The following is a 24,518-nucleotide window of genomic DNA, read 5'->3' as shown; positions in this document are numbered from 1 at the left end:
TGTTAATCCCCTTCAATCCTTGGTTCTTATATGCAGTTTGGCGCCAAAGTTGGTTGCTGAAACCCTCCAAAATCGCCAGGCACGTGTTGCAATAACAGAATCACGTGCGGACTACGACGCGTGCGCGCACGGTACGCGTGCGCGCCCCTGGCTGATTCCGCATTGTGCGCGCGAGCGCCTTGTGCGCGTGCGCGTGCTTGGCCGAGATCAATTCTTTGGCTTTTGTGCTTCTCTCCACTTGCATGCTTCCTTCCTTGCTCCTTTGATCCATGCCTAGCCTATTTCAACCTGAGATTACTAGCAAACACATCAAGGCATCTTATGGAATCAAGGATGAATTAAAATTATCAAATTAAAGGTTTAAAAAGCATGTTTTTACACTTAAGCACAAATACGGGAGAGATTACAAAACTATGCTAATTCATAGGCTAAATGCGAAAAAAGGTCATCAAAATACTTTAAATTCAATACAAGATAAACCCTAAAAATGGGGTTTATCACGGCCTCCCAAAAACCTTAACCTTATACAAGGTAATTCCTAATAGAGACCTGAACAAGGTCTAAACAAAATGAATTACTAGAAATAACTTCAGGCCAAGGCTCAAAGGAATCAAGCCACAAGTATAAAATACAAAGGCAATGCAAAGAGGTCAGACAATAAAGTTCCAACACTCCCAAAACCTAGAAAGGTACCAAGACGGGTGCAGACAGATATGTTACGAAAAACACAAGTTATAATAATAACAAACTCATGAGGCTACCAAAATCAGCCCCAAGAGCTTGGAAACTACTTTGTTTTTCAAAATAAAGTTGCTAAACAAGCAACTAAGAAGGTAGCAAAGTCAGAACCACCATTTACAAAATATAAAGAGTTCAAAAGCCCACAAGCCAGACTATCCACACAAACATCCAGAAAAATCATTGAGGATCCAAAGGCTTCTTAGCAGCATCAACACGGGGTGAAGGAGGACGAGTCTGAAGAGGCATCGCATCCACAGTCCCATCATCCCGATTCAAGATTTGACAGTCAGGTTCTGACTCGGGATGACCGGCCTCAGCTGAAGGAGCTAAAGAAGTCGGCATAACGGAGGTCTTGGCGGCAGGCACAGGAGGAGGTTCAACATCATCGTCATCAGGGTCGTCAGGAACAATCTTGCCATCCTTTACAACGTTGTCCAGGCTGAAGAGAGTAAAATCAAGCCCGGGTGCAAGAACATGAACCTGCTCCTTCAGGTTCTCATAAGCAGCATTTACACTGCCTACAAGGTGACCCTGGAGCTCGGCATAATCAACCCGGGCAGACTCCAACTCTTCCCTGAGACGCATCACTTCCCTATAGGTCGTGACATAGCTCTCCTTATGCCTCAACGCCGTGTCTTCAGCCAACTTCACAGAAGCCTCCAAGGCAACAGAACTAGCCTTCTCACCCTCTAATTCTTTCTCTAACTTGGTCACCTTCTCCATGAGCTCCTCCTTCAAACCCTTCATCCGGTCGAACTCCAACTTGGCCTCCTCCATAAAAGCCTTTGTAGCATGAATGGGAAGATCCTGAGCAGTCCGATATAAAGCCGCCCCCACGTGTGCCATTTTGACATTGCTTCGAGTAATAAAGTCCAAATAGTGAAGGAGAGAAACATCGTCAGTAGGGATGGTGCCGTAAGGACCAATTTGTTGATCCACAAACTCGACAGCATCAAAATCAGGAGCGTCAAGGTTAAAGGGCTCAGCGGTCTTCTGCTTTTTCGGTGGAGGAGCGCCAAAGGTAACAACAGGAGCCTGTGGAGGATCAACCAAATGAACCCGAGGAGTAGGAATTATCCTCCTCGGTCCAGGAAAGATAGGTACGGATGGCTTAGATTAAACCTGAGAAGACCCCTCCCCGAAAAGATGGGGAGGCTGCCCCCAGTTTTCTTCTAGCACAGTCACAAAGGCTTACTCAGCCTCATCTAACATCTCCCACGTATATTTAGATACCATTACATTCTTTTGCCATTCCAAAGGAAAGGCGAGCTCATCATTCTCATCCAGAAAAAAGGGCCGAGCTCCTTCAATAGCTCAGACCCTGAAAAAGTAATTTTTGGAGTCGCGGAAAGATTCATCAAATATGGAGAAAACCTTTTTACCTTGGGAAGCTCGAAAAGAAACCCAAGCAGCCTTCTTCTTAACCACCCCAGGCTTTGTCAAAACAAAGAGATAAAAGAAGAGGGATTGTGAAGCAGGGATACCTAGTTCATGACACAGCAACTGAAAGATTTTTATAAAACCCCAGGAATTGGGGTGAAGCTAGGATGGAGCTACATTACAAGACCACAATAGATTGGTCTCAAAAGGGGTAAAAGGAAGAGTAATATTTATTTGACTAAAAAAGAAGTCATATGCATAGAAAAAGGGGTGCTCTCCAGCAATTCGGGTAGAAAAACAGACCCTTTCCTCAGAATTAGGAGATACAAGCTCATAGTTCTTTTCATCATTACTATTACCACAAAACCTATGAAATTGCCTAAGCTGCTGACAAAACTCGGAGTCAACCAACAAAACACACAGAAGAACCATAGAATCCACCCAATCAGCCATGCCCTCAAGGACTTGGGAAGATGTCTCAACAATATTTTTGCGAGAAGACATGAGGTCAGCTAGTCCTACAAAAAGAAAAGAAGATTGGAACTAAAAAACATCTCGGACGAAATCAAAACAACTCGACCAACATAATCCAGCGTAGTGCAAGCAACAAAAGGAAACCCCAGGACCCACACCAAAGATCCAGGGGTATTCTTTGGAGGCAGTTACAGAACAAGGACTCAGGAAAACCTACAAACCTACACTTCGATACAGGAAGATAATGACCCTTTTCAACTAAAACGACACTCTGAATAGAAAGCCACGAACCACGGATAAAACCATCAAAATAACTACCCTCCAGACCCACAGTCTCAGCTTGGTCAACAAACAAAGCAACCAAATAACAAAACGTATCAAGAAGAAATCGTCAAAGACACAACCTTTTTTAGAGAAATAAAAAAGCATCGTTATCTTTTACAAAATTCATCAGCAAAGAAAACTATCAACATGGCAAAAAAAATCAAAGGAGCAATCTTTCGAGAAAGCAAGCAGGTTCATGCAGTTCGCAAAAAGAAGAAAAATAAACGGCATGAACCCTAGAGTACAGAAGGACCATTTCAAAAGCAAGAAATACCCCCACAACAATAAACAAGCAGATGCATGGCGATACAAAAGGTTCAAACTTTCTAAAGTCAAAGCTGGAAATAACATAATGCAAGCGACGAAGAAAGTAAGAAAGAACCAACCTGGAAAAAGGGAGAAAACTCTAGAGAAAGCTGGAAGCTGAAGCGACAAGGATTAGAGTCACCTCTCAGGCAGAAAGCATCACAGAGAAAAATAAAAATCCAAACTTCAGGCGAAACAGAAAGGAAGAGAGAAAAAAGGGGGAAGTTACAGAGAAGAGGAAACCGCTTTTTTCTGAGTGCAAAATTCAAAATGAAGAGGCAAGAGAAACGGAGCATTAAAAACAATTAATAAGGGTATTAAATTCTCGCGTATTCCCAAGACCAGAGCGCTAATGCAAAGCGCGCACTTTTAAGAATAAAGAAAAAATGTTCCACATTCAAAAGAAGACTCTACAAAGAGAAAATCGACAGATGCTCGAGTTCGGCTTTCACCAGAAAAGGATCGAAGTCCTAAAATCAAGACTCGACCTCAAAAGAAAGACCAAGCTTGAGCAGGGGCACTGTTCATACCCTGAGTCGAGATGTCTGACCCGGGATGACTAGCGACAAAGCGACCGACCTCTTTAGGTCAAACCATCCGACCTCTTCCCAAAGAGCTCGGACAAATCGATAGGAAAGCCTAAAGAGGGCCCAAAATCGAGGAACATGACCCAATTCCAAAGGCAGCCCAAGCCTACAGAGAGAAGGGCGGTTCCCTTGAAGATAAGCTGACCTCACCCAAAGATAAGATAAGATAACTAACTTATCTTATCTAAAAAGGTCACTATCACACCTCTATAAATACGTTGGAGCATCCAGGTATAACTCATACTCTGGTTCTACTAAAAAGCCTGTTAATACCCTTGCTAACTTAAGCATCGGAGTCCCTTGCAGGTATCCCAACAGTGCAGCCAGTCCCACTAGTCGGACACAACAGCTCTGGCCGCCGCCCACCAGCCAGACACGTCAGCACCGACCAGCACAGAAGATCTCGACCGAGATCGACCTACAGTTTCAGGTAACCCTTGGAACAGATCTCTTGGTATGATTCTTTCTTTATTAGGATCCACTTCATTTGCAAATTTAATAGAATTGCTTATGAATTTCGTTGATTTCAGGATGGAACTCAAGTGCAGCTAATGTCCACTAAGTTCCAAAAATATCTCGCAGCAGAAAATGGAGGAGGAGCTGATCTTGTTGCCAACCGTGCTTCAGCTTCAGGTTGGGAAACATTCAAGGCATGTTGTTTTATGTGAAAGAATTCCATTAAGATCCATTTTTTATGCTTTTGGAATTTCATCCTGTCCTGTGCTTTTTTGCAGCTATGGAGGGTCAGTGACACATCCTTCAATTTTAGAGTGTTTAACAAGCAATTTCTTGGGCTAGAAAATCAAGGCAGTGGAAACAAAATCGCTGCAGTTTCCAACTTGCCTAGCAACCCGAAAACATTTCAGATTGTAAGGAATAGCAACGACCCCAACAAAATTAGAATCAAAGCATCAAACGTTATGTTCTTACAGGTAATATAATACTTACTCCATCATCAAGCTATTCACATTGGATAAATACATTTACTTTGAAAATATCTCTAAAATCTTGTGTGTGAAGGTTCAACCGGAGACATCAGTGACAGCAGATTATGCAGGCACTAATTAGGATGAGAATGACCCCTCCGTCTTTCGTTTAAATGATAAAGTTGCAAATCAGTTACAAGGAGAGTATCAACTTACTAATGGTTACAGCCCTGCTAGAGCTCCTCAAGTCATGCATGTAAGAAATCTAATTTACAATTTTTGTTAAAAACTATGAGACTTGTTGAACTCATTGCATTCATGCCTACCCTGCAGAATAACTGGGATACATATATAACCGAAGATGATTTCATATTCATGTCGGAAAATGGATTAACTGCAGTTAGAATACCCATTGGATGGTGGATAGCACAAGACCCGAGTCCACCTAAGCCTTTTGTAGGGGGATCTTTGGCAGCTTTGGACAATGCTTTTACATGGACGCAGTGAGTTAATTCATCTTCCTCTATATGCGTCCATCACCTAACTATTTGTTACTCGCAAAAAGCATGGGATGAAAGTTATTGGTGCACGAAATTGCGATCATCAACAATGGCGCCAAAGACTTGGTGCTCTCAAACGTGAATCACACTTCATCATAACTTCGCACAACTAACCAGCAAGTGCACTGGGTCGTCTAAGTAATAAATCTTACGTGAGTAAGGGTCGATCCCACGGAGATTGTCGGCTTGAAGCAAGCTATGGTCACCTTGTAAATCTCAGTCAGGCGGATTCAAATGGTTATAGTGCATTGATAATAAAAATATAAATAAAATATAAACTAGGATAGAGATACTTATGTAATTCATTGGTGAGAATTTCAGATAAGCGTATAGAGATACTTTCGTTCCTCCTGAACCTCTGCTTTCCTGCTGTCTTCATCCAATCATTCCTACTCCCTTCCATGGCAAGCTTATGCAGGGCATCACCGTTGTCAATGGCTACATCCCGTCCTCTCAGTGAAAATGGTCCAAAATGCGCTGTCACTGCACGGCTATTCATCTGTCGGTTATCGATCATACTGGAATAGGATTCAGTCATCCTTTTGCGTCTGTCACTACGCCCAGCACTCGCGAGTTTGAAACTCGTCACAGCCATCTCTTCCCAGATCCTACTCGGAATACCACAGACAAGGTTTAGACTTTCCAGATCTCAAGAATGGCCGCCAATAATTCTAGCCTATACCACGAAGACTTTGATCTCATGGAATGGAAGGCTCGGTTGTCAGGCGAGGCAACCATGCATCATGAACCAGAAGTCTAAGAGATATGCACTTAAGCGATTGCAGGTAGAACGGAGGTGATTGTCAGGCACGCGTTCATGGGTGAGAATGATGATGAGTGTCACGGATCATCACCTTCCTCAAGTTGAAGAACAAGTGTATATCTTAGATAAGAAATAGGCTTGAGTTGAATAGAAAAACAATAGTACTTTGCATTAATTCATGAGGAACAGCAGAGCTCCACACCTTAATCTATGGTGTGTAGAAACTCTACCGTTGAAAATACATAAGTGATAATGGTCCAGGCATGGCCGAATGGCCAGCCTCCAAAACGTGATCAAAGGATCAAAAGATAATCCAAAGATATAAATACAATAGTAAAAAGTCCTATTTATACTAAACTAGTTACTAGGGTTTACAGAAATGAGTAAATGATGCAGAAATCCACTTCCGGGGCCCACTTGATGTGTGCTTAGGCTGAGCATTGAGCTTTACACGTGTAAAGGCTTCTCTTGGAGTTGAACGCCAGTTTGTAACCTGTTTCTGGCGTTTAACTCCACTTTGCAACTTGTTTCTGGCGTTTAACTCCAGAATAGGGCAGGAAGCTGGCGTTGAACGCCAGTTTGTATCGTCTAAACTCGGGCAAAGTATGGAATATTATATATTGATGGAAATCTCTGGATGTCTACTTTCCAACTCAATTGAGAGCGCGCCATTTGGAGTTCTGTAGCTCTAGAAAATCCACTTCGAGTGCAGGGAGGTCAGAATCCAATAGCATCTGCAGTCCTTCTTCAGCCTCTGAATCTGATTTTTGCTCAAGTCCCTCAATTTCAGCCAGAAAATACCTGAAATCATAGAAAAACACACAAACTCATAGTAAAGTCCTGAAATGTGATTTTTATTTAAAAACTAATAAAAATATGTTTAAAACTAACTAAATCATACTGAAAACTATGTAAAAATAATGCCAAAAAGCGTATAAATTATCCGCTCATCAGTGATAATGGACTTGCATGCAGTTCAAGGTTCTCAGAACGGCAATGATCACAGTGGGGCAAGAGATGGATATATAGAATGGGGAGATTCATACATACCAAACACAGTCTCAGTCATTGACTTCTTTGCACGAAGGTTTTATTTTACTTCAACAGAATTGTACCATACATATGTTCAATGTTGTGTTATGGTTTGAAGAATTGATTTCTTTTATTAACAGATACGGTGACAATCCAAGCCTAGGAGGAGTAGAATTGATGAATGAGCCATCGGGTGTCAATCTAGATAGCCTAAAAAACTATTACAAGCAAGCTTATGATGCTGTGAGGAGATATAGCCAGAGTGCTTATGTCATCATGTCAAACCCATTGGATCATGATTCTAAAGTACTTCTCTCATTTGTCCAACATTTTAATAATGTAGTCATTGATGTGCATTACTACAATCTTTATTCCGATTACTTCAATAGCCAGAACACACAACAAAACATTGACTTCATAAGAAATCAAAGAGCCTCGGATCTCAGTGGTGTCTCTTCAACTAACGCTCTTAGTTTTGTTGGTTAGATACAAACCAAACTCTAAGCAATAATATTATTGAACATACAATCATGATAGTTACATTATTATGGTATTGGTAGGGGAATGGACTAGTGCATGGAGCGTGCAAGGTGCATCAAAGGAAGATTATCAGAACTATGCACAAGCACAATTGGATGTGTATTCACGTGCAACCTTTGGATGGGCATATTGGTCCTACAAATGTCAATATGATCAATAGAGCCTTAAGTGGATGATCGAGAATGCTTACTGTTTTGTCGATTTTTAGCAAATCAATGGTGGTTCGATATCTAATGATCTGGGAGCGAATCCTACTCCTCTTTGGAGGTACCAGTTTTCTAAAAGTGCATCAAAGTGTCTTCGATTAGACGGGAATCAAAATGTAAAATAAAGTAAAATTTGTAAAACAATAAAAGAAATAAAGAAATAAAGTTTTCAAAAAGAGATTTAAAGCAATAAAGTTTAAAGAAAGCAATAAAGTGCCTTTGACTGGGTCAAAGGGCTTTGACAAAGAATTTAAAAGTGCAGAAATGTAAATTGGACAGGAAAAATTAAAGAAATGCCTGAAAGATGAATTTACTTGGAAAGTAAAGTTTACAGAAAGATAAATTGAAAGGATAAAACATAGAAAGAACCCTACAGAAAAGAAACTCGATCGCAAACTCAGGAATTCGCAAGGGATGTGAGTGTGCTTGAGTGTTTTTTGAATTAAAGTTCCAACCCTTATTCCTTAAAACGTCCTAGTATTTATAATCTACTTTTGTAACTGACAATTAATTACAAAATGCAATCTTGAAAGCACACTCCTTGGTAACCGTTCCCGCCTTTTGGCTGACAACGCTTACTCATAAATTCCCCACATGGTAAATGCCTTCCACTTCTCCACTGAAGTAACCGCTCGATCTGCTTTCCGAAATAACCCATTCAATTACCTCTTTCGAATACTTGACCGACTAAGCCTGTTCGATTCAAATAGAGTGTTTCGAAATCAAATTTGCATCGAGTACCTCCAGCCAATGCTGACACGTGTATCTTTTCGAAAAATGCTCGTATCTTCAACCTCTTCACTACTTCGAACCAACTTACCTTAATCAAAAATATTTTTCGATCAACAAATTGCCTCCTTGGATTAATGTGTTTGCCTTCAAATAACATTATTGGAAGATAAAACACTTAATCCAAATTCAAATTTTAATCTCTTAAATCAGTAATAATTACCATTTAACTTTCCATTAATACTGATCCACTTGACACGTTTCTCGAGACTTGCGCTTTCTCTTTCCACCACTTCGCCTTCTTTGCGAAGTTACCTCTTTTTGCATTCTTTCTGTAATAACGGGCATAACAACACTTCCTTTAAATTCGACATTTTTGCCCCCCATTCAATTTTTCTCGAACTCTTGCTCTCTGAATTCCTTTTGCACCAGTCTTTCTTGCGTAACCATTAACCTTTCAAACTTCCTCTTTCTCTGCTCTGCAATGGCCACTTCCTCTTCTCACGTCGCTGCCCCCAAGACAAGGGTAAAGGTCCCCAGCTAGCACCACCAGCTCCACCGGCGCTTCACATACTGAATCAAGTCAACAATGAAGTTATTGGCGACCCCCAACTTCAAGATAATGATAATAGAATTTTAATCCCTTTCTGAGGCACTTTCAACTTTGGATAACAACAGGACAAAGCTACGCTCAGACTTGGAAAAACTCTTGGCACCCCATTCCTCTTAGATTTCAGTAGTGATTTTAGTATTTGTAATAGTTTATTTTCTTTCGGACTTATGCATCTCAACTTCAATTTGGCAAACAAAAATATTGCTTTAAGTATTTTTCATTAATCGAATCAATTATATTTCCTGATTCGATATCTTTAATTCGATATGCATTTCCCGAATACAATCCTATCACCTAGAAAGGACCTTCCCAAGTATGGGACCATTTGCCAAGAAATCTCAATTTCTTTTCTATTGGCAAAATAACTTTTAAAACCAATTCACCTATACTGAAATACTTTTCTCTTATTCGACGATTATAACTTCGAGCAATGCTCTCTTTTTGTCGAATCATATTCTCAAGTTCCAGGATTCACTCTGAATCCAATTCATTCAACTCATCAAACATCGCATTCCAGCAGTCATCAACTGGTAAATCATTCTGTTTGGATACTCTCAAAGTATTCAAATTAACCTCTATTGGTAGCACTGCATCATGGCCATAAACCAGTTTATAGGGCGAAGTACTTGTTGACCCCCTTGGCGAATTTCGATAAACCCACAACACTTGGCTTAAAGTCTCATGCCACGTTCGGGGTTTATTCCCGATATGCTTCTTGATCAAACTTATCAAGATCTTATTTGCTGCCTCCACTTGCCCATTAGCTTGTGCATAATCAGGAGTTAAGGTAATCATATTGATATTCCTCGAGGCTGCAAAATTTTTAATTCGCTGACCAATAAATATAGTTCCTTGGTCAGTACTCAACGTTTGAGGAATTCCAAATCAATGGATAATACGTTCCTCAATGAAGTATATTATTTCATTTTGACCAACTTCTATTAGGGGAACTGCTTCGACCCATTTTGTAAAATAATCAATTGCTACCAAAATAAATTTATGTTGTTTCGATGAAGGAGGGTGAATTAACCAAATCAGATCCAAAGCCCAACCTCTAAATGGCCATGGTTTTATTATCGAATGCAACCTAGATGCTGGAATCCGTTGTATCAAACCATGTTTCTGGCATTCTTGACATGCCTTTGCATAATCGATACAATTTTTTATCATAGACGGCCAATACACATGATTGCGATATAACACCTACTTCATCTTCTTTCCAGCCTGATGAGCACCACATATCCTATTATGGACTTCGCCCAAAGCAATACTTTGATCATCTAGGCCTAAACATCTCGATAAACTTCCATCGATTCCTTTCTTATACAATTCATTGGCCATTAAAATAAAATTCATCGCCTGCAATTTTATCTTTCTTTCAACCGAGGTATTGGGATTTTTCAAATACTCAGCAATGGGCTTCCTCCAATCATCGTTTTCCCATCTATTTATGCACATAGCCTCTCTTTCATTTGCAGGCACTACTATTTGTTGAATACTAGCCAATTTTTTAAGAGTCTCTGGACCGATTCTATATCTTGAAGCAATTTGGGCTAATTCATTAGTAATTTCATTATGAATCATTGGGATGTGAACCAACAAAACTTTTCGAAAGGAGGTTAACAACTCCCAAGCAGTTGTTAAATACTTTTGCAACTTCTCATTATTGCATTTAAACTCCTTCGATAACTGCTTTAAAACCAACTAGGAATCCCCTAATATCTGGACCTCCGAAGCCCCTTTATTAATTAATATTTCGAGACCCAAAATCAAAGCTTTGTACTCCGCCACGTTATTCGAGCAAGGATATTTTAATTCAAATAAGAATTCAGACGGAATCCCCTCTGGTGAGATAATAAGAATTCCAACCCCCGCACCATCTTTGTGCTTCGATCCATCAAAATATAACTTCCAATAATCGACTTTAACGTCGATTACATTTGCCCCCTTGTCATTCAGATTATTCAAATTATCGACAAGAAAATCTGCAATGACCTAGCCTTTTACAGCTTTAGCCGGGACATATTGTAAATCAAACTTAGTCAAGGCTAGCATCAATTTCCCTAAACGTCCTCGTAACATTGGGAAACTTAACATATATTTGATGAGATCAGTTTGTGCTATAACCTTCACCGATTTAGCCATCATATAACATTTTAATTTCATACAGGCATAATATAAAGACAAACATAATTTTTCTATCGGGGAATACCTTGTTTCGATATCAGTTAGAACTCGACTAAGGTAATAAACAGCCTGCTCACGACCATTCTCATCATCTTGGGCTAACATACACCCAATTGTGTTCTTAGATGCTGCAATGTATAATTTTAAAGGCTCATGTGGACGAACATTTTCCATAATCGGAGCCTTAGACAAATAAGCCTTAATCGAATCGAATGTTAATTGATGCTCATTCGTCCATTCGAACTGTGAATCATTCTTTAATTTTACTAAAGGTGCAAACACTCGAGTTCGATCAGAAAGATTCGAAATGAACTTTTTGAGATAATTCACCTTACCTAAGAAAGATTGCACTTCTTTTTTTGATTTAGGTGCGGACAATGCTAATATTGCATCTGCTTTATTTTTATCAATTGCAATCCCCTTTTTATGAACAACAAAACCTAAAAAATTTCTGGCCGATACCCCATAAGCACATTTTAAAGGGTTCATTTTTAATCCCTTCTTCCTCATGATGACAAATGCTTTTCTTAGGTGATCAATATGTTGAGTCACCGAAGTTAACTTGACCATGACGTCATCGATGTACACTTCCATAAAGTTTCCAATAAACTCATGGAATATAGCATTCATCGCTCGTTGATAAGTAGCACCGGCATTTTTCAAACCGAAGGGCATAACTACCCATTCATAAGTGCGTAATGCCCCAGGACAATGAAAAGCAGTTTTGGACACATCATCTTCCGCAATGAAGATTTGGTTATATCCTGAATAACCATGCATAAAACTTAAAATTTCATTTTCCGCTGCAGAATCGATCAACATATCTGCAATTGGCATAAAGTATTCATCCTTCGGAGTAGCATTATTCAAATCTCGAAAATCAATGCATACTCTTAACTTCCTATTTTTCTTCATCACATGAACGATATTCGAAACCCATTCCACATATTGTGCAGGTCAAATAAATTTCGCTTTAATCAAGCGTTCTATCTCTTCTTTAATCTTTTGATTAATTTTTGGAGCAAATCGACGAGGGGTTTGCTTCACAAGTCGAGCATTTGATTTCAATCCTAATCGATGCTCTACAAGCTAAGAGAACGATCGAGACTAGGCATCTCATGATAATCTCAAGCAAAATAATCTTTAAATTCATGTAAAAGATGGAAAAGTTTTGGATCGACAAGATCTTTACAAATATATGTAATTCAAACATCATCAAGAGTCCCCAAATTAATTTCTTTTAAGGGATCTTGAGATTCAAACCCTTTGAACTGACCATCATCTTTTACTGAATATTTTTCGAAACCCAAAGGTTCTAGATCATAGATGCAATCAAAAGAAAAATCAACAGACTTATTGGGAGTAGGATGAACTTGATCATTTAGTAAATTAAAATTACTTCGATTTTTAATACAATACGCCTCTGCCACTAAATCAGCAATTCGGCCAGCAACATCACTTCCATTACATAAAGAAGGAACAAGTAAACTATGACTAAACTCAACTAAGGATATCGAGTTGATACAATTATCATTAAAAGAACTTCGAACCCTATGTGATTCTACTTCATCAGAAGAATCATCTTTATTTCCTACAGAAAGATAATTATTTAAATAATTATGCAAAGTTACCAGGTAATCGAAAAATTCCTCAACCTGGTCCATATTGCAACCTTTTTGAAGATCTTCAAGGAAGACAATCCCAACCGGTTGGAGTAAAATTCAACTCTGGGTAATGCAACTTCACAGAGAATCCTTCCGAGGACAGGTAGCAACCTTCACAATTATAAGAGTTTAGTGTCCTATCAATATTCAAATGACTTCAGGCTTGCCATCCTTCGTCCAAAGAAGAACACTTTGGTGTATAGTAGAAGGTACGGATCCCACACCATGGATCCAGTCTCGCCCCAGCAAAGCATTATAACAGGCTTTTGATTGAACCACCATGAGCACTGTGTTTCACTCAGATGACCCAACCTTTACATTTAAAGTGACCAACCCTTTTGCTGGAGACGAAGCCCCACTAAAGTTCATCGCAGCAATATTTGTGGGGAGCAAATCATCAGGATGTTTTCCCACCTTCATTAACATCCTCTCGCATAAAAGACTAATTGCTGCCCCACCATCGATCAAGACTTTATTTACTTTAATCCCACTCAAAGTGGTGGCTATATAAAGTGGGCGGAGATGAGACATTTGTTTTTCAGTAGGCCGAAGAAAATACCCCGGCTCATCTTCAATTCGGATGAAAAAGCTTCCTCATCCTCCATATCATAATCTTCTTCTGGGTCACCTTCATATTCTCCCAAATACTTGGTTGGAATGATTGAAATCGTTCCAATCATGTCATCATCCCCTTCTTCGAAATATTCTTCATCAACATCAATTTCTTTATTTTTATCGACCCCTGAGGATTGAGCTACTGCTTTGCCTTTTTTCATCTTTGCAGGAGATGGAATTCCCTTTGGACAAGTCTCTCCATCAGAAGGAAAGACAATTCGGGAATGGACAGAAGGGGTTGCCCCCTTGCTTACTTCTGCCTGAGGCTTCTTATTTTTATTGAAGTTTCTCCTACCTCCTCTGCCTCTGGGATACCCTCTGGCTCGACCACGATAGTAGGGATATCGGTTTCGAGGAAGTCCCTGATGACCCCACTGTGGGTTGCGTCGATATAGAGCATCCCGCTTCTGGAACTCCTGACAGTTCCAAATCCACTGGACACCTATAGCCTGAGATCGGCTTAAAGTTGTAGTCACACTTTGTTGAGGGGTCTTAGAACTCTGACCCTCTATGCGCCGAATCGGCTGTCTCTGGTGCGCCTGTTCTTCTCTATGAGCCAATTCTTTCTTCATTCTCTCCTTTTCAAAAATTGTTGCTTCTTCGGCATCAAAAACAGCATTACACCGTGGACACAGAGATACGTCCCGGTCTTTAATTCTTTTGCTGAACTAGAAAGTCCAACAAACCGTCTCCTGCTTGGGGATACACCGATCTGACTTGTGACTCAAAATCATTAAGAGCCGCATCAAAGTCATAGGATATGCCAACCATGTTTACTCCGAAACATGGCTTAACAAAGCTGGCATCAACATCGAAGGGATCGACATCAACCTTCATTTCCTTCTTTCCATCGTCGAATTTCAACCGTCCCTCCATTATTGCTTCCTGAATAAAGTCCCTGAAACGAACACAACTGTTAGTCGAATGACTTGTTGCTTGGTGAAATTTACAATAAGGTTTTCCTTTCAAATCTTTCAAATTTTTAAGCAACACATCGAAAATCTGATCAGATTTCGAAATATCAAAACTGTATTTCTTTCCACTTTTTAGTTTTGAATCATTCAACTTTTCATTACTAGGAAGCTTTTTAAGTAAGGAACAGACATATGGAAGGCCCTACTTAAGTTCGGCCAAATCAACCTCTGTTTCGAAATCGAGTTTCTCTTCTGAGGACTCCATAGTCACATAAGCAACTTTTTCTTTCTGAGTAAAAGGTTTACTCTTCGATCATTGCTCACTCCTATATTTCTCTTTCTCTTTTTTCATAAGTTCGGTCTGACGAACTTTTTTGGCGAAATGGACTAAATCAGGGATATGCACATTGAGCAACTTTCTGCGCATATAAAATCCTAGCCCATGGTTGCTATTTTCACCACTTCACTCTCAGGTAATGAAACATAGCATCTACTCCTAGCATTCTTGAAACATATCATATAATCGTCAATGGTTTCACCATCTTCACGTTTCAAAGCCACTAGATCAGTAACTGCCACATTCATTTCTCCTCGATAGAACTGAGAGTTGAAAGCAGTTTCTAACTGATTCCATGTCGTTATCGAATTTGGTCTAAGATTCAAAAACCAAGTAAATGCATTCTTCGTTAACGAAGAAGGAGAAAACTTCATTTTCAAATTTTCATCATTGGCTAAATTTCTAATCTCAACCAAGTATCGAGCGATATATTCAGTAGTTGATTCTCCGACTTCCCCGGCAAACTTTGTGACTATCTTTGGATTTTTCACCCCTCTTGGCACTTCAGCCATTTTAACAACTTGGAAAAAAGCAGACACAAAGTGAGGTCAATTCATAAAACCAACATTCAGACCAACTCGATTAAGTACTTCTTCCACAATTTTGGTCACTTGATAACGTTCACCGCCATGATTAGCACGTAATCTAGCTAGAAAGTCATCAGCATGGGGAATTACATGAGGATTTTATCTATTAAAAATATTATTTTCATTTTGAAATATATTCTTGAATCCTTCATTATTTCCCTTGGCATTATGCCTTTCACCTTCCTCATAATCTACAATTTGAGCAATACGTTTGACTTGTCTAGCAAGACGTTCAAATTTAGATTCGTGATCAGCCATCATAGGATTTAGAACTGTGGTCATCTGTTGAGTCAATAAGTTGACTAAGTCATGATGACTTTCCTCTACTTGTTGCGATACACTACCATCGAATTAGCAGCATTCGAAGTAGAGCCCACATTATAATCACAAGAATACTCGAAATACTGTTGTGGGTTTTGAGAATTATTCCCTCTATTTACACTCCCAAACTAAACAGGAGGAACAAAATCACTCACTGGCAAGGTATAGCCAAGAGGAAGACCATAAAGAGGCCAACCAGTGGTTAATAGAGGCTGAAATGGTGGCAAAGTACCACGTGGACGAATGTTACGTCCAACATTTCAAGTTTGCACAGTGGTAACCGCTATGCTTTCACTTCCTATTGCACCTTCTGAACGTGAAGTCATGTCCGCTTGTTGCACAATTACTGGTAAACTATCATTGGTGGAAGAACCACCATTCACATTTGAAACTTCATCAGCCATGTGAATGATTTTCCCACTTCTCAATCACATACACCGAATGATATAACAACTTTTTGACACACTTTAATTTTAAAACAGTCCCACCGGGTGTGCCAATTTATTTTGTCAATTTTTAGCAAATCGATGGTAGTTCAATATCTAATGATCTGGGAGCGAAACCTACTCTTCTTTGTAGGTACCAGTTTTCTAAAAGTGCATCAAAGTGTTTTCGATTAGATGGGTATCAAAATGTAAAATAAAGTAAAATTTGTAAAACAATAAAAGAAATGAAGAAATAAAGTTTTTGAAAAGAGATTTGAAGCAATAAATTTTAAAGAAAGCAATAAAGTGCCTTCGACTGGGTCAAAGGGCTTTGACAAAAAATTTAAAAGTGCAAAAATGTAAATTGGACAGGGAAAATTAAAGAAATACCTGAAAGATGAATTTACTCAGAAAGTAAAGTTTACAGAAAGATAAATTGAAAGGATAAAACATGGAAGGAACCCTACAGAAAAGAAACTCGATCGCAGACTCAGGAATTCGCAGGGATGTGAGTGTGCTTGAGTGTTTTCTGAATTAAAGTTCCAACCCTTATTCCTTAAAACTTCCTAGTATTTATAATCTAATTTTGTAACTGACAATTAATTACAAAATTCAATCTTGAATGCACACTCCTTGGTAACCGTTCCTGCCTTTTGGCTGACAACGCTTACTCATAAATTCCCCACATGGTAAATGCCTTCAACTTCTCCACTGAAGTAACCGCTCGATCTGCTTTTCGAAATAACCCATTCGACTACCTCTTTCAAAAACTTGACCGACTAAGCCTGTTCGATTCAAATAGAGTGTTTCGAAATGGAATTTGCATCGAGTACCTCCAGCCAATGCTGACACGTATATCTTTTCGAAAACTGCTCTTATCTTCGACCTCTTCACTACTTCGAACCAACTTACCTTAATCAAAAATATTTTTCGATCAATAGTTACATAACTCTAAATTGAATTTCAGCATAATATATCTTTACTCTTTTGTTGAGTTCACTACTCTATGCTGAAAAATTAAGCCGAACAAACTAATAATGATAAATTTCTTTGTACCCCACTCTCATATAGTGCAATAAGTAACAACCATCCTACCTTCGAAGATCATATAGTGTTTTTATTATTTTTTGCATTAACGTTGTTCATGCCCTAGGTCGAGCTGTATGACCCAGGCTGGTTAAAGACAAGTCGACCAACCTCTTCGGATCAGGATTACCCGACCTCTTCATAAAAGAGTTCGGCCAAAATGCTACAGAGGCCCAAGTAGGCCCAAACAGAGGAACATGACCCAAATCTAAAGGAAGCCCAAACCTAGAAAGATAAGGGCAGTTCCCTTAAAGATAAAGATGACTTCACTCAAAGATAAGATAAGATAACTATCTTATCTCAAAAGAAGATCACTCCACACCATTATAAATACACTGGAGCACCCAGGTATAACTCATACTCTGATTTTACAAAATACCTGCTTAAAACTCATGCTAACTTAAGCATCGGAGTCTCTTGCAGGTACCACCACCCTCCGGTGACAAGGGATCAGCTACATCAGCACCACCACCGCCTCCCACAAGTCGGACGTATCAGCTCCGGCCGCCACAGCAGATCTCATCCGAGATCGACCTAACAGTTTCAGGTAACTCTCGAAACATTGGCACCGTTGTCGGGGAACCTGAAAGTCATCCCATCACCATGGCAGAAAACCTTGACAACGACCACGACTCTGGATTGGAGGAGAGAAGTCCGCATAAGAACGCAGACACCACACCAAAGGATACGCCTCAACCAAACAAAGACAAGAATTCGCCAAACACAGAAATCATGGAGGCCCTACAAGCTAAACAAGATCGCCTCAAACAGCTCGAAAAAGAGGCCGAACATCAACGGGAAGCCGAAAGAATCCTCCAGAGAGAAACTAGGCGACGTCGAGAGTTGGAGGACAAACTCCTAAAACTCGAAGCCGACCTGAAAACCAAAACCATCCAAACCGGTCGCGATGACACATCCCACAAGGATCAAGACCCCTTTATCAAGGAAATCATGAAAGCTAAGGTTCCAAAGGATTTTAAAGCTCCTGACATGACCGCATACGACAGTACCTCCGATCCTGGCCATCATCTCAGCAATTTCAGAAGCAGAATGTATCTCACTGATGCCTCAGACGCAACTCGATGCATAGCCTTCCCGACCACTTTAACAAAGACAGCAATTAAGTGGTTCGACAATCTGCCCCCTAGATCCATCACAAGTTTTGACGACTTAGCCAAGAAATTTCTTGCCAGATTTTCCATCCAGAAAGACAAAGCCAAACACGCTGATAAACCACTATTTTATGATTTATCTTGTGCTCAATTGAGTGGTTTTTATCAAGTCTTTGCTCACTTATTCATATAATTTGCATGGTTTTACAATTCCTTCCTTATCCTGTGATATATGTGAAAACATGTTCCCTAGACCTTAAAACTGCGAATTTTAATTTATCTTTTATTACTATTCGATATCGTGATCTGTGTGTTAAGTATTTTCAGGTTTTATAGGGCAGGAATGGCCTAGAGGACAGATAGAAAACATGCAAAAGTAGAAGGGATGCGAGAAAATGAAGTTTTTGAGAAACTAGCAGCGATGCGCGCGCATGGACGATGTGGACGTGTGCCTAGCGCAGAACACGAGCGACGTGTATGCATGACTGACGCGTACGCGTGACAAGGAAAATCGCCAAATGACGCGCACACATGACCTACGCGTACGCATGACAGACGCCACGTGCAGAAAGTTACAGAAAACACTGGGGGCGATTTCTAGGCTCCTTTTCGGGCCAATTCCAAGCCCGAGAACACAGAATAGAGGCTGCAGAATAGGGGAAACATTCATTCATTCATAATTCATCGATTATTCACAATTTTAGGTTTTAGATGTAGTTTTCTAGAGAGAGAGACTCTCTCCTCTCTCTAGGTTTTAGGATTTAGGATTTCTCTTAGTTTTAGGTTTGATTCTTCCCAATTCCAGGTTCAATGTTCCTTTAATTTAATTTCTCTTCTACTTTTATTTATTCTATTACTTTAGTTTGTTTATTTTCCCAATTTGGTTTATAAACTCCATGTTAGAATTGATTTCTTTAATTAATGCAATTTGAGGTATTTCAGATTTATGATTTTAATTTAGCTTTTTACATTCTTAGCTTTGGTTGAGTAATTGGTGACACTTGAGTTATCAAACTCCTTTGTTGATTGATAATTGGGATTTGTTGGTTGATTTGGATTCCTCTAAAGCTAGTCTTTCCTTAGGAGTTGACTAGGATTTGAGAAATCCCATTGATTAGTCCACTTGACTTTCCTTTATTTAGTAAGGGTTAACTAAGTGGGAGTAAGAAACAATTCTCATCACAAGCGATAAGGATAACTAGGATGGGATTTCCAGTTCTCATACCTTGTAAGAATTTTCTTAATTATTAATTTACTTTCTTGCAATTTACTTTTCTTGTTTCATATTCAAAAACCTAAAAAGATACCTTTCCATAACCGATAATAAATCATACTTCCCTGCAATTCCTTGAGAGACGACCCGAGGTTTAAATACTTCGGTTATTATTTTTATTGGGTTTGCTTTAGTGACAAACAAGTTTTTGTACGAAAAGATTATTGTTGGTTTAGAAACTATACTTACAACGCGATTACTTTTGTGAAATTCTAAACTAGCAGAAATTCGTTCGTCAAAAATGGCGCCGTTGCGGGGGAGTTGCAAATGTGTGCCTTATTATTGGTTATTGTAAAAATTTGCTTTTGCTTGTTTATTTGTTTTTGTTTTTAATTTATTTTTTTTATTAGCTACTACGAATTCTCACCCCTCTGGCTTTAAGTTTGGTTCCAATGTTGTTGTAAGGAATGGAAGCTATAATGAGAACAGGCATCAAGGTCGGAAGAATCAAAGATGGGAGGGGCCACGAGGATTTGATCAACCCTCTCGGCAACAACGCCTTCCAAGATACTATGGACAACGACCATCCTATGATGCATGCCAACGTAATAGTTATGGTGGACCCCTTCGTGACAACCCACCTTCACCAAATTACTATGGTCAAGAGCCATTCCGAGGTGCGTGCCATGATGATAGATATGGTGGACCCTCTTGTAGTTACCAACAAGCCCCACCCTATGCTTATGAACCCCCTCCTCAACATAGCTCTGAACCACCACACTCACAAGCCTCCTACTACCAAGCACCCTCACATGATCCTAACCATTATCCACCCAACCAACCACCCTGTGAGCTATATGAACCATATATAGAGCCACTCCGATTCCAATCCAATTACTCTCAAGAACCACCACTTCCATATGCACTATGTCCATATCCATCGACCCAAGAATCACAGGATCATCTCAAGGAAACAGTGGATCAATTTGATGCAACCCTTCATCAACTGGAGTAAGCGATAAATCAATTAGCTTCCCGATGTTCGGATACTCAAGGAACTCCCATCGTCTCATGTGGAGAATCTAATGTAGAACGTAGCATGAAGAAGACACTAGAAACTCTGGTGGGCAGCAAGGAGCATGACGTTGTATTGGAACAAGTGGAGGAAGCCGGAATTATCGAAGAAGAAGAATTGGTTGAGGACTTAGGGGACACTGAACCTCCATGGAAATCAATAGTTGTAGAGAATTCCGCCAAGAAATTTGTAATTGATGCTAAGGAGGATAGTGCACAACCCCCAAGGCATGTATCTTATGAAGAATTGGACGGAACAGATCATGAAGCAAATTTCCTTGGTAATGATGATCATGAATCAAGCTCTCCTAGTGATGAACTTGCATCCAAAATTGAACTCCTTGAGCTTGAAGAACATTCCCCAAGTGAATACGAAGATGATGTGGAGGTAGACTTTTCCCAACCTCCAACTTATAACTTGAGTGATGGGGAAGAAGTCGAAGACTTTGATCAAGACGCGGTTGCAGTTGAAGAGGTTTGCAAGGAGGTGGCAGAATTCACAGAAGAGTACAAGGGAACCCAACACAAACTTCAAGTGGGTAAAATCCTTAGCCTTTATCTTTACTTTCCCACTTGAATACAGTTTTCTTGAAACAGATGGCTAGCTTAGAGCTCTTTGTGGCTTTAAGAGTAAGAGGGAGATGGTTAGTGATAGGAGTTAGCATATAAAGTTCAATATGGTTCCACGCTCCAAATTGAAGTGCAAGGATTGGTATCGAGCTCGATTGAATGGGTCTAGGAAGATGTTTGGGTATTTCAGTAAGAATTCAGATTGCGTACCACCAGGTTGGAATAATGTAGATAAAGGCGAAGACGGGTACAAAAGCAAGGTTTAGGATCCTGGAATTTGTTCTGATAATCAACACTCCTGGAGCCTGATTACCTGCTTTAACTTACTCGAAGGCTTTATGTGCCTAGTCTGGGACCCCGGAGGCTATTGAAATTGCAAACGTTGGTGGAGATTTCTGAATGAGTTCAAGCATAAGCCACCATGACAAAGAGCTCACCAATTGTCCAACTTAAGGACTTAAACCAAAAGTGCTAGATGGGAGACAACCCACCATGGTATGATCGTTCTTTTTCAGTATTAGTTTAATTTTGTTTTGTTTTATTCTTAGTTTAATTTTATTCTATTTTTCTTAGTGTTCATTCATAATGCCTGCATCAGCATTTGCATTCTGCATTCTGCATAATGCATAAAAAAAATGGCCACACCACGCGTGCGCATGGGCCACGCGTGGGCGTCGATTCCAAATCGGCGTCTCCGTCCAACGACCAGAAAGTTGGGTTGGAATCATGCGGCTGGTGTGCGATAGGCACAAATTGGCCACGCGTACGCATCCATGACGCATTCGCGTCAATTTCATTATGGCACATCACGTGTGGGCGTGTGCGACGCGCACGCGTCGCATGCAAATTTTTGCCCCCTCAAATCAGACAGAGAGTTGCGCCAAAACGGCACTGAACTCGTGCGGTTAGCACAATTTTGGTCGACGCACTCACATACCTCATGCGTGCGTGTAATCTCCACCTATCCCTATTCACGCGTTCGCGTCAATGACGCGTACGTGTCGTTGCAATTTTACCTCATCCACGCTCAGGCGTGACCCACGCGGACGCGTGGATTTAAATTCTAATAACCCTTGACGCGAAAACCCTAGCCCTCTCTCGTGTCACTTTTTCCCCCCTCTTTTCCCCAACGTCTTCTCTTCTCTTCCCACTCACCCTCCATAATCACCACCCACAAACCACCACAACCCATACCCCCGCCGCCACCACCGCAACTCTGACCGCCGCAGTTCAGCCCTCACTCTCCCCTCTCCCCCCCCCCCCCTTTTTCTTCCTCTTCTCTTCCTCTCATTTTCTCTCCTCTCACATTGCTGTGCCTCACCACGCACCGCCGCCGCCACTGTGCTGCCACAGCAGCGCCGCCGTACCACCCCCTCTCTTCGTTTCCATTTCTTTCATCCCCAGGTTTCGCTGCACTCCAATTCCTTTTCTGTTCAAGTTAGTCAGTTTGCATATTTCAATTCTGTTCAATTTAGGCTAGTTAGATATGCATGTTTTGTAGTAGATTCTAGGTGGTTAGGTAGCTAGGCTGTGGTTAGAGGATTCTAGGTCTGATAAGTGCTCCATTCCTGCTGTTTGAATTATCTATTGCTTGGCTGTTGATGTTGCTATTCACTGCTATTTCATTGTTGTTTGATACTATTTTGCTTCATCAGATCTTAATTGCTTGATACCAATGCTTATATAAATTCATCTACATTAGCATTCTTGTTGCAATTTGCTTTTTCCTTGTTGATTCAGCAAGCCCAATACATTGCATCCATATCTTAAATTATTGCTTGATTTCTGAATTTGATGAGACTAGGCTGACTGCATATACCTGCTTATTGCTGTTTTGGATTGGCTAAATTGCTGGATTCTTCTGGTTTTACATGGTTTTAATGCTTGAAATGGTTACTGCCTTCATAAGAAATCCAAACTGATAAACTGAGTTTGCAACCAGCATGCTGCTTTGTTTTGCTTTATAATGTCTGAGTCACATGAATTACCTTGTTTTTCCAGCTGCTAACATATCTCAATATTCATATGCTACTTGAAATTGCTAACTTATTGCATGTTTCTGTGCTGCCTTTATGATTTATCTTGTGCTCAATTGAGTGTTTTTATCAAGTCTTTGCTCACTTATTCATATAATTTGCATGGTTTTACAATTCCTTCCTTATCCTGTGATATATGTGAAAACATGTTCCCTAGACCTTAAAACTGCGAATTTTAATTATTCTTTATTACCATTTGTTGTCGTTATCTATGTGTTAAGTATTTTCAGGCTTTGTTGGGCAGGAATGCCCTAGAGGACAAAGAGGAAACATGCAAAAGTGGAAGGGACGCGAAAAAATGAAGTTTTTGAGAAACTGGCAGCGACGCGTGCACATGGACGATGCGGACGCGTGACAAGGAAAATTGCCAAATGACGCGCACGCGTGACAGACACCACGTGCAGAAAGTTACAAAAAACGTTGGGGCGATTTATGGGCTCCTTTTCGGCCCAATTCCAAGCCCGAGAACACAGAATAGAGGCTGCAGAATGAGGGAAACATTCATTCATTCATCATTCATCGATTATTCACAATTTTAAGTTTTAGATGTAGTTTTCTAGAGAGAGAGGCTCTCTCCTCTCTCTAGGTTTTAGGATTTAGGATTTCTCTTAGTTTTAGGTTTGATTCTTCCCAATTCCAGGTTCAATGTTCCTTTAATTTAATTTCTCTTCTACTTTTATTTATTCTATTACTTTAGTTTGTTTATTTTTCCAATTTAGTTTATGAACTCCATGTTAGAATTGATTTCTGTAATTAATGCAATTTGAGGTATTTTAGATTTATGATTTTAATTTAGCTTTTTACATTCTTAGCTTTGGTTGAGTAATTGGTGACACTTGAGTTATCAAACTCCTTTTTTGATTGATAATTGGGATTTGCTGGTTGATTTGGATTCCTCTAAAGCTAGTCTTTCCTTAGGAGTTGACTAGGACTTGAGGAATCCCATTGATTAGTCCACTTGACTTTCCTTTATTTAGTAAGGGATAACTAAGTGGGAGTAAGGAACAATTCTCATCACAAGTGATAAGGATAACTAGGATGGAATTTCCAGTTCTCATACCTTGTAAGAATTTTCTTAATTATTAATTTACTTTCTTGCAATTTACTTTTCTTATTTCATATTCAAAAACCTAAAAAGATACCTTTCCATAACCGATAATAAATCATACTTCCCTGCAATTCCTTGAGAGATGACC

General features: G+C 39.9%; 1 protein-coding gene and 1 pseudogene across 1 annotated transcript; one reads left to right on the top strand and one right to left on the bottom strand.

Moving 5' to 3' along the window:
• The window catches only part of LOC107617223 (putative glucan 1,3-beta-glucosidase A), a 74,507-nt pseudogene extending 66,666 nt beyond the window's left edge, over nt 1-7,841 (top strand).
• A 1,811-nt stretch (nt 7,842-9,652) lies between these two features.
• On the bottom strand, nt 9,653-9,976 carry LOC107648468 (uncharacterized). The gene has a single exon (XM_016352323.1). It carries the CDS (start codon nt 9,974-9,976, stop codon nt 9,653-9,655), a length of 324 nt encoding a protein of 107 aa, XP_016207809.1.
• Between the last annotated feature and the right edge of the window lie 14,542 nt (nt 9,977-24,518).

The sequence above is a fragment of the Arachis ipaensis genome, chromosome B1 (assembly GCF_059453495.1).
Source record: "Arachis ipaensis isolate K30076 ecotype BB chromosome B1, ASM5945349v1, whole genome shotgun sequence".
NCBI lineage: Eukaryota > Viridiplantae > Streptophyta > Magnoliopsida > Fabales > Fabaceae > Arachis > Arachis ipaensis.
The sequence above is the reverse complement of the archived record's forward strand: the minus strand, read 5'-3'. Positions and strand labels throughout refer to the sequence as shown.